Genomic DNA, 12,094 nt, shown 5'->3' on the forward strand with positions numbered 1-12,094 from the left:
TCAGTTTCAATTTTATTGTTCCAAATTACAAATTTGTCTCAGAAGGCTTTACAATCATACATACAACGCCCTCTGTCATTAGACCCTTGATGGTCGAGAGGCTAGAGAGGAGGGCTTGTTCTTTCAAGACAGACTGACATGCCATAGATGCTTTATGTATGAATGTAAGAATGTCTACCCCCTCATTTGGTTAAATTCATGAGCTCCTCTACATTGATGAGCCACAAGGACCCTTTCCTGTCTGCTTTCTCTTGACTTTATCATCTGATTAATTAGAGTCTGAAACTCAGTGGCAGTTTGAGAAGTTTTGATAGCAGATTCATACTGTTGACATCAGTAACAATAACAGCCTGGCACACAGATCACAGGCTGGTTCAACACACTTGTTTGGCATATCTGTCATTTCAACAGCTGGCAACGCAAACACAGGACAGTCCCACAAAAAGAGGACTATTTACACAGACACTGCCTATCTAGACTGGCACACAACAGCCCAACTAATATCCTGTTGTTTTGGTTGTCTATATGTGTGTGTGTGCTTACGTAAACAGCACACAGATGGTGAGCTTAAAAGGCAGCTGCACAATCCTCACTATTGTGCTCTTTGTGTGTGAGTGAGAGTGTGCGTGCGTGTTAAATGTGATGGGTGACACTCTTTAAGACTGGCACAATCTCAGACCTGTCTGCGCGCACATACACACGATGTTACAAACACACACACTGCCTCTGGTCCAGTTGTTTTGGGTACAAGGCCTTTATCTTAGTGCTATAAATTCTCTCTGTCCGGCACAAAAATAAAGCTTGGATAGGAAAGGCTGGCCCAATGGGAAGAAAAAAAAACACTGTTGGTCAGTGTGTCTGTGTGTGGGGTTGGCTGGCAGGAAGGGAGTGGGTGGTGATGGGCGTTTGATACATGGCACCACTTTTTAAAGGCCCAGAGGGTGGGCTGCAGCTGTGGATGAATGTGTGGGACAAAGACAGAGAGTGTGTCTGTGACTGTGTGTGGGTGTGGGACTGCCAGAAAGAAGGGAATATTAAAAGACAGCCAGAGAAATGTGTCAGTCTGCTCAGGTTATGAAACCATTTTAAGTATAGCTATATATATTACACTTCACCGTCTGTCTGTGTGTGTGTGTGTGTGTTTCTCTCCACTTACCTGCCACTTTCAGCCCACTCTGAGAGGTGTGGGTGATCGGGGATGTGACTCCCACAGGTGGGTTTCTTCCTTTCTTCAACAAATTCCCTTGACCCAGGGTTTGAGGTTTCTTCAGTTCGCCCTTCCCTCCTTCTAGCCCCTCCCCCTGCGGCCTTGTCTTTTTCCATTTATTGGCTGACTCTGACTTGAGACTCCCCGTATCGTAGATGCTGCTGCCCTGGCTCTTGCGGCTGGGTTTGGTATCATCAGTATCCCAGGAGAGACCACTCTCCACCAGAGATCTCTTCTCTGCATCTGTCCGCATCTAGAGACAGAAAGACAGACATATGCTTAGAGACACTACTAAGAAAGTGAGTGTGTGAGCGTCTGAAAACATGGAGACAATATTTACTTCTATGTCTCTGGTAAGTTGTTTGCTTTGCAGTGGTGGTTTTCCTTGCTTATCTAAATCTAAGGTGACTCTTTAGTATATCCTGACAGTCTTAAAAGCAGACTAGAAAAACAAAGCATGAGCATGAGCATCATGGCACCATGGCTGCTAAAGAATGAGACAAGGAGAGAGATAAAATAAGCTTTTTTCACAAAACTACAAGTGGCTTTTATTGTTAAGTTAGTAAAATGGGATGACTCTTCCACACAGCGTTGTCACAGCATTGCTCTGTCACTGACATGTTGATCAAAACTGAGGATGTTTACACAGATCTTTGTGTTCAGCACATGTCCCAATGTGGTTTTGGTACATGTGAGCATGACTTCCTTTACCATTTTGTTTTTGTGAAGCAGTTAGAGGAAAGCTTTAGCGAAAGGTAGAGATTAGTTAAGCTTAATCTAAGTGCTATGGATGAAATCATAACAGCTACTTGCGTGTCAACAAATCTGTCTTCTGAGTAAACTTCATGTGCTGATATGATTCTGTTAAAAACTAAAAGAAAAAAAAAGCTAATAAGAGGACACTGAGTTGAGATTGTTTTGCCAAACTACATGTGCACACTTTAACCACTTTTTGTTACTGGATCAGACCTATTTCACACAGCGCACATGGTCAAAGCTCCAGCACATACAATATATAACAATATATAACAGGTAAGAAATGCCACTAGGAAGATTATTATTATAAAATTAAAATGTATTACAAAATTATTAAATTATTGTGTTAAAAATTAAATTTACATTTTTTAAATCCAACTTGAGTCCCACTTTAAGAACTATACTGTTTTGTACTTTTACTACATGCATGTAATCCCGCCTAAACAATACAGCTTTTTCTTACTTAAAACCTAGTTTCATTGCCCGTCACAGAGTTAGCTTGGGACTCTGGGATGAATGATCCAGTGGAACAATTCATTGGATCATTTAAGCAAAAACAGAGCAAATCCCTTAAATTCTGTAGTGTTCATTATGGGTCACAGCTTGGAAAACAGACATCTGATGAGGTGTGTGGACTCAGATGGAGCCTCAGACTCTGCCTCATGTTGATGCCCTCTGAGCAGAAAAACATGTCTGACCCAGTAAACCTAAAAACTCAGTCACTGATGTCTCATCTCCCCAGTCTAAATCCTATTGTATGCTCTGTTTGAACACTTCAAAAGAGAAGAGGACAGAGACAGCAGGGGGAGAAACTACCCTACAAACACACACATATGTACCACACACCAACACACACACCACACACTATCACACAAATATTAGATCAGACACAAAGACTCACACACGCTTGACCTACACAGAGGAAACAGACAGCACAGCCTAAAAATCATCCAATAAGGAAGAATGCCAAATGTTAAATAGAAGGAAATGTGATAATCACTGAATCAAGGTCTTCTGTGTGTGTATGTGGCGAATACATGCAACACACAATGCCTGTATAATTGTGTGTGAGTGTTTAGGGGAGACTACACGAGGATGGATATAACTAGTTTTCACAGAAGCAGATTATACTCCCCTCTGCAGGGGACAGACAGTTACACAATACATCAGGAGGTGTGTGAATGTGAAGCCGGGCGTGTGTGTCTCTGCATGTGTATGTGTGCACCAGTTCAGGACACTGCACCCAGTGGTTCTCATGAAGACTCATATGCTGAATTCCTTTTTTATTAAAACCAATAGACCCCATGGGCAGGTTCACATCACATGAGGAGGAGGTATGTGTGTGTGTGTGTGTGTGTGTGTGTGTGTGTGTGTGTGTGTGTGTGAGTGTGTGTGTGTGTGTGTGTGTGTCCTGCCTGACCAGACCTTGTTGATAAAACATTGTCATTTCCTCACACACATTCCCTGATTATTGAAACAGAGGGGGGATGAGATACACATCTGGCCAGATAGCCGTGACAGAACATGGATAACAATACACACAGACAGTGAGACAGATAGGGAGACACATGTATATACTCTAAGGTACTGGGAAAACAAGGTGCATTAACTTGAGTACTTGGTCCACCTCCATGTGGATATGAGGAAATCCAGGGTTTTGTACCACCTACACACACCACTTTCTGGATTTTATTCTTTCCTTTGTGCCCCCTTTCTTCATTACCCTTCTCTTCTTCAACCTCATACCCATGTTAAGTATATTATACAACATGTGGGAGAGGAGTGGATGTTAAGCCAGAGTTGCCTTTAGAGGAAAATAAAATCAACAGGAGCAAAAATGGGAACATTTAATACAGAGGAAAGAACAGAGACAAAGAAACAGCTTCAGGACACGAAGACAAAGAGAAACCGATAAAGAAAAACATCAGCTGAGAATGGTGAGAGAACAGGGAGCCATGTGTATTAGACGATGTCGGCTGCATGATGATGTGATGGTTGGTTGCCATGGTAATGATGCCATGGGGGGTAATGGTTGCTATGACTCCTGCAACTAGGCGTGGAGGGAGGCACCCCGGTTCTTCCAGCTCGCTGGCCCGGATGCAGGACTGCAGATGGCCCTGTGTGTGTGTGTCTGTGTGTGTGTGCAGATGGCCACATTCTAGACCTGTCCTTCAGTGTATATACGGGAGAAGACAAAGACCCGCACACTCAGCATCCCTGCGCTTTGGTTGCTATGGTAACGCTGATTTCCCCTCTTTCTAACTCCGTCTGTCTCTCGCTGTCTCTCTCCCTCTAAAATCAGTCACATAAAGCACATTGTGGAGGTGTGACCTAAATCAGACACTCTGGGAAAACACACACGTACACATACACACAGACACAGACACAGACACAGACACAGACGGACACACAGAGACACACACAGACACACACTGTCTGGAACCCATACAGCTACAGATGGATCTTAAAGAAACTCGAGCAGAGCTGTAGACAGGATTTTAGAAGCACTGAGGTCATGAGTCCTAAATCCTCCTATTCCCACAGCAGACTGTTCAAGACCACAGTATTGCAGTGCACTTCAGTGTTTTGTAAGAACAAACATAATCACTCAACACAGTTGTTCCTAACTGCAGTCAGTCAGACTAGTTATACCTCTGAAGTGTGCCAAACCCACAGTCCCTAGATTAGCTGAATCAGGTGGCGAATGTATAAGATTTTAGGTGTAATGAATGTTTTTTTCCTGTTTTTTTTTATATAGATAACTGTAGATCAGTTACCAGCAGCCAGGTCTACCGTTACACTAGCTGATCATTTTCAGACTGTATTTTCCTATAAAACCTCCAAAATGAGCCCGATTAGGATTAAAAATTCAGCTCTTAGCACTGCTCTGAAACACCCGACAAAAGACTAAAAGGGAGCTTTGTGGAACAATGCAGCTCTCCTGCATGCAGTGTGTGTGTGTTGCAGCAAAAACACTGATCACTGATGTGATATGATAAATGGTATGGTTGTGCACAGAATACTTAATTAGGCATTGTCTCTGATACCAATGTCCTGCTACCTGTTGTGTGTATTTACGTGTGTCTGTGTGTCCTCTGTGCACTGCCAGAGTGTACGACACATCATTCAACACCTAATCAATACCTCACTGGATTAAAAGCTTAATCAATACTACTGTATCCAACATACACATGGCTGACCCATCTGTGTCAGACAGCTGTGTGTGTATGCTCAAGTGTGTCTTACTCACCACTATGCCTGAGTTTCTGCGGGAGCCGATGGGAGTGGTGGGGAGGGAGTTGAGAGTGGGACTTGCGTTGAACTCTTCAGAGCTCAGGTTGTCTGAGCCGTCGCTTAGACCGCTGCTGATAGAGCTGCTCTCATCCCAACTGAAAGAAACAATGACAAAGAAGATGTGTAAGCTAATATTCACATATTAAAGCAGTGGTTTCCATTTGGTTACCTCACAGAGTACTTCTGCATACTGCTAAATACAAAGTTAAAATAGTTAGCTAAACAGACAGAGCTGAAAATAATGGATAAACAGTTAAAATATGTTTCTAAAAGTAATAGATAGTGATTAAAATAGCTAAAAGTAACTGATAATGCAGTTCAAACAGATATTAAGTAATGGATGAACAGTTAAAATTGTTAAAAGAAAAGGATAGATGGTTACGATAATGTACACTGTCATTAGTGATCAAGAATATAATTTTATCAGTTTTAAAACAACTTCTCACTGTTAAATACAAGACTGTTATTGAACTAGAGATATTAGTATAAACCCAGTGGTTGGGAGTCTCCATCAACTGGTCAATGTGAGTCCCAGTGCAATCAAGCAACTAATTCAGCTCATTTCTACAGGGATCAATCAAGTATCACATGCCACCCAAGAATATCTAAGTAATCCACCTCAGATATCTCCTCAAGCTTGTTCAGTACATGATATACCCAAGTTCCACCTGCTCGGTTACATTAGTGATTGCCTCACTTAGCTCCATGTCTTCCAGTTTGTCTTTTGATAAAATATTCATAGACAGACCTCATTTAGAAAGCTGCCTGCTAACTACCTAACTTTCACACTGCAACAACCTGCTGAAATTTAGAGCATTCTTGACATCATCTCAACCCACACACACACAGAAATAGCACTAAAGAACATATACAGTGATGCATGCGCCCACGAGTGATTGCAGGAGGGGAGTCTGTGCCAGGACTCTGAAGTCTGTCCGCTTGCCACACATCTGCTCAGTTGTCTGTCTTTTCTCTGAGAACATTTGTTCTGAAAATCTTGACATTAACAGGTTGGGGTGTTTCTGTACTGGTTAATTCTATATATCTAAAGCAGGTACATTAACAGACATCGTTCTTAAATCAAAATTGCACTCTTGGATAATGTTGACACAGTTGAATATTAGCAATCCAAGATGTTCAGTGCCTTCCCAGAAACATGTTGTGAAAGTGTTGTACTTGACTGTTTTTATACCTATCTTTATCTCTGCCCATCTTGTCTACCTCTTTTTAATCTTAAAACATCTCAAAGGTGGTGTCCTTGTTCACCCTGTTCAGCAATTAGATCATTGTACGATTGTGTGAGTTCTTTCAGCTGAGAAAATGTGTGACGTGTGTTCATTACTCATGTATCTAGTGGCTGCAAGACATAATGGTGCCTATTTTCATTATCTGCTTTTAGATTTCTCTGTGTGGCCTGCGTGATTTCAAGTGAAAATTCAGTTAGGATTTATCCTTTAACAAATTGGTTGTGTTCAGTGTCTGAACACTTCCAGTCTAAAGCTCAGCAATATCCAATGCTATATCTAGAGTAATGTGAAAGATCAAATCATATACATCTGGTACAAATCTGCCACTGCTAAATACAAAGTTAAAATGCAATGAGGAAGTGGTAGAGAAGAAGAGAGATGTGTGAGGTATTTGGGTATGTGGGTGCACATTTGTCTGTATACATTAAATAGGTCATGTTCAGGAAGTTAGGGGGTTGGGTTTTTCTCTCATTAGGGTCAATAGGTTAGACTGATATCATACTATACTGTAAAGTAAGTTAAGAGGGCGGGGTTTGCCTAATGAGGTCATATATACTGTGGCACAGTGGAGGATGGAGAGGAGAGAAAGTGGTGTGGGCCTTCCGGTTGGGTGCCTGTATGGGTCACACTGTACCCTGGGGCACTTGACGGCAGGGATCGGGGGGGTGGGAGAAAGAGCCCTCCCTGTCTCGCCTGTGGATATCTTAGACACAAAAAAGAGCAGACGAGATTTTACGTCTGAAGTGGCTGTCATGGCGTGTCCCTTGTCTATATGCCAGACTAAGATTAAGGGCAAATTTAAGATTGGGCCAGACACATCCAGTGAGCCAAGCTACACTTTCTGGCTCAATGTGAAATGTTAAAACATTTAAACCTTTTCAAAACAAGTACAAAAAATCTTGTAATGGGAATATAAAATATGTTCTTGGATTCCTGTTTTATACCAGATTTCTATTCTCCTCACTTCCTTGGAAAAAAATGCACAAAGGAACTAATAAGCTTTGAAGTAATACAAAGGCAATTTATTTGTACCAAATTTGTGTGCATGTGCCATTCATTTTCCACTGAACAAACCCATTGCTGGGAGATCAACCTCCTTTTGGGAAACAGCTGTGGTAAACCATCAGCACCTCTCTGGAGCAATACCTGTGTCTTTATATTCTGTTATTCAGAGCTACCTGTGTGTCCACTGGTGCTTTTGTGAAGGATAATGCCCTCTCTGATGAATAATTAACGCCTGATAAGAAACAGTACAAACACTGTCTCTGCAGGGTTTGGTTGTCACTCAGCAAACAGATGTAAAAACAAGAATCCATAAAAAAAAAAGAAAAAAGAGACGAGTTCAGGGATCAAACATCAGGACTCTAAAATTTATCACTGATATCAACTCGTAGGGGATGTTTAAAAAAGAAAATCAAGTATTTGAATCACTAAGAAGAAATTCTGTATTTTGTTTTTTGATTCTTCTGAAAATGAAATGAAATTAGCTTCTTATAATAAAAATGCCAAATCCCTCAGGCCAAGGAGAGACGTTCCATTTGAAGCTGCTTAGATGAGACCAAAAGACGCCTCAGAGACTCAACAAGTAAATGAGAGTTGAGACAATGTGGGCGCCAAGAGGAACATAAGGCATCATAAGTCAGTACTCCAGTTTATCTGCGTGTATGTGTGTGAGTTTCAGTACAACTTGGCAGCATGTTAGACAGCCTTCAGCTTTGATCGGCCAAAATTATGTTCAGTCAGACTTCAACGACCCACACTACTCAATTCTGTGAGTAGGAAATCTTTTCTCAAGTCCCAAAAGATTCTAGACAATATCTGTTGAAGGTCTTGAAACACTGTCCGTCTGTCTGTCTGTCTGTCTGAGTCACTCCAAAGGTCTTTGCTTGACAAAAGAATTTTCTGATTTCCCTGCCAGAACATGATATCCTCAATTGGTGCTGACCAAAATCCAGCTGCACCAGATCCTTCTCCTATAGTTCGCCATCAGCTCTACTGGGTGAGATAAAAGGAAGACTGATCATGAAAAGAGGGCGATGAAACATGAGGATACTCAAGAGAAGAGGGTGAAGTGGCATGTGGGGAGAAAAGAAAGAACTGAAATGACAAGCATGGAAAAGAGAGAGCTAAAGTGCTGTTGATGACACATAGAGAACCTCCTCAACTTCTCAGGACGTGATGCACTCTCTAAATAGGATTGTCTCTCATCTCTTCTTCTATACCTCCACCAACTTCTCTCATCCTCCTCTCCCTCAATTCTCTCCATCCTTCCTTTAAAAGCAGCTGCTGAAATCTCCCGCTATAATCTCTCCTCGCTCCGCCTCATCTTTTTCATTCTTTAGCAGCAGCTGCAGAGACTAAGGGATAATATTAGAGCCTAATTCATCCACATCACCCCTTTTGCAGATTAGCTACTATCTCACAGCGTGCACCATTTTAGTCAAGACACTTCCCCGTGACATTTATATATTCATTTTAATTAGCCCGACCTACAGCCGTACAGCTTCCTCTAAAAAGCAAGCCAGCACCAGTGAGCTACAGCGCTTCAATACATCCTGAAAAAGCTGCATCTCATGCCAGCAACAGTCAAGATGTAATGGATGAAATTATTGTTTTATGAAATGACACGAATGTATGATGCCATTAAAATATAGGGCGCTTATGGATGTTAAATTTCATTCTCTTTTTGTGACTTTAGACCTGATCTCAAGTTAACACAGCTGGAAGGAAAGCATCCAGACACTGAAAAATGGCACCTGACGACTGTAATTTTATGAGCAAAATGAATATCAATGGTGATTTGATTTAGGCTGCAATAAATGTCAATTAAGCTGAGATGCACTTGATTAAACTCATTCTTCACCTTGACCTGACCAATTTTTTTTCTTCCCCAGTGCACCATGTGCAAAATGCAGCATCCAACCAGGCAGACAGTATGCCACATGGACACACTGTGCTTTCTGTCACCCCGAGCCAGCTGCACACAAGTGGCTTCCTACTCTGTCCTCACTCATGGCATCATAATTGCACCTCGAAAAGAAAAAGGCACAGTGAGGCATTCTGTCGTCTGTCCAGAGTAAACTTAGATTTCGTCATCTCTCAGAAAATGAGAATGTTTCAAGCAAGCTGCAGAATATTTGAAATGGCTTAAATATTTCTCTTTCATTTACTGGATTAATAAAGGTCACGGTGGTAAATGTACACCACATCCTCCTTTCACAGAGACACGATTTCTTTGTTCCTCAGCCTGCCGAGAGGACCGGAACACCAACACAAACACTGAGCCTCATGAGCTATCCGGAGAATAGTTGAATATTTGCTGCTGAGCTAAATAGTCTGCTTTTATTAACAAGCTTCTGTGTTCCTCCACTAGTGAGACTATGGAGCCAATTGCTTTGATCTCGACAGTCTTTTTTTGCTGCTCATTATGAGAGCTTTGCACTCTCCTCTCCTCTTCGTGACCTCTCTGACGTTGAGGGATGGGAAAAAGAAAGTGAGAGAAATACAGTAGATCCAGAAGGAAGAAAAAGCCACTACAGAGACAAAGCATCTTTGCCTGTGGTATTTTACAGCAGTGCTTGATGGGAGTTGGAGTCCTGCCAGCCAAAGGGAGCAGACTTAACAGCATCGGTTGATAAGCTGTTCCATCTAAACAAACATTTGTTAAAACCGCATGAAGGCCTATTGGAGGATGAATTCTAACCAGATGATTTTCGACTTTGCTGCATTGTTAGAAGATGGCAGTGATGGTGGTTACTGTCTTACACTCAGAGGATAAAAACCAATTAAGTAATTACCTGATCAATAGTGAAGTTATGGAGAAGGTTAGTGCACTTATGCGAAGTCTGCCACTAAACAACAGATCAATAGCAAGAAGGAGCATAATGTCATTATCAATCTTGTTATCTAATGATGTGTCGCTTTGCCAGCAAGGTGAAATGATTATGAATGTGTAGTAATGTCACCTTAAACTATCTCGCCAATCAGCAGCTACATCATGATGAATTTCATAAGATTGTTTTCATCATACTTTGCTGTACTTTGCTTTTATCAGTATGACAACTTTTGCACAAGGTTTTGTACTTTAGTCAAGTACAAAACCTTTTTTTTGTAATATTTCAACTTTTATTCAAAATTTCCACTGTTTTATGTCAGTTTTTTTTCTTTTTTTGCAAAAATTGGTCTTAGGTCTCTCTTAAACATGTCTTATACAGGCTGATATTTGGACACTGTCTCTCTCACTTGTGTAAATGCATGGAAAGTGTTTCTGCAGTCTCACAGTGGACAGGAACTTTCCATTCCTATTAAAATCCACAGTGTCACATGGCAGAACCCAAAATGGCTAAATCAGACGGGTTCCTGGTTGTCATGATGCCTTTTCAGGCAAATGGAAAGTAGGGCGCTGCCAGGCTGGCACTGGGCAGCCGGCTCAGAAACCGGAGGGGGCACATATGAAAGGGCTGCTGAAGACATTAGATTCTCTTAATACTAAATATGTGAGACTATAAGTGGAACAAGAGATTACAATTGGGTGAGGTGCATTGTTTGTGCTTGTGGATATGTCCGTACACTTGAGTATTTGCAGAGAAATCTCAGATCAGCTCAAAAACACATCCACCTATACAAAAAAACAATGCAGCTAAGATAGACTCCTATACCAACCATCCTGCCATAAAACTGCTATATTTCACGTTACAGCAGGTGTATGGAAGCCTAAATAGTTTTAGTTATTATGCTCAGAAAGTTTGACAGACAAAATTTCAAGAAAAAGAGATAAACCATAAAAAGGAAAATTAACATTTCACAAGCAACATTACAAAACGCTGACTGCTTTAACATCTTCTACAAGTTGCAGTCTGGACACATAAACCAGGATGTAAACCCATCAGGGATGACTGTTTTCTCACAGTGACACTGGTGTAAACACACGTCCACAAACACTCTCACTAAACAAAGTGACTCATTTGCAGAGGAGAGCAGCATGACCGGCCACACCCTTTACCAGTGTTTCTTTTTCTCCAATATAGTTGCCTATAGTACATTGTGTAGAGTAAGAAATTGTGTAATAAACATCATGACGACTATGAGCATGAACTCCCATCAAATACATGCAGCTGGTCGTTTACTTGATAAAATCGAAAGAAAGTGCGAGTGTGGTTGGTGAGCACAGATGGCTAACACTATGGGTTCCTGGACCACTTCAACAGCTTATCACCAGGAAACAAACACACACTCACAATGACTCCTACACACAGATCTGTGAATCACCTTCGTGGGTTATAAGCATCAGAAGATCGTCCTAGTAAAATCATTACTTTCCAGTCAAATGGGGAGTAGAAATTGAAGAGATTTAAATATTATCAAAATAGTGGGATGAGCATTTAAAACCGTCTGAAGGTCACGCTGATTTTTTTAAGGTGCTGTTTTTTCTTCATAGGATTATCCATCACTGAAACACCATATAGGGCTATGTAAGAATTCCCTCTGGAGGCCCAGTCTGTATTATATCTTGAAAGCCTCAAACACTGACACATAAGGCCAGTACAGACATAACATGGCCAGAATATCCAACCACTGCAGACATACTGTA

General features: G+C 41.3%; 1 protein-coding gene across 5 annotated transcripts in view; it reads right to left on the reverse strand.

Annotated features, from left to right (window-relative positions):
- LOC121189564 (neuron navigator 1-like) overlaps nt 1–12,094 on the reverse strand; it is a 78,175-nt gene that overhangs the window by 17,844 nt on the left and 48,237 nt on the right. For all 5 annotated transcript variants that reach the window (XM_041049866.1, XM_041049856.1, XM_041049847.1 and 2 more), the window contains 2 exons: nt 5,214–5,352; nt 1,157–1,460 (listed from right to left, as the gene is read on the reverse strand). In XM_041049866.1, the coding sequence (XP_040905800.1) occupies nt 1,157–1,460; nt 5,214–5,352 (443 nt within the window). The remainder of the gene's footprint in view (nt 1–1,156; nt 1,461–5,213; nt 5,353–12,094) is intronic.

This window comes from Toxotes jaculatrix, chromosome 2, assembly GCF_017976425.1.
Source record: "Toxotes jaculatrix isolate fToxJac2 chromosome 2, fToxJac2.pri, whole genome shotgun sequence".
NCBI lineage: Eukaryota > Metazoa > Chordata > Actinopteri > Toxotidae > Toxotes > Toxotes jaculatrix.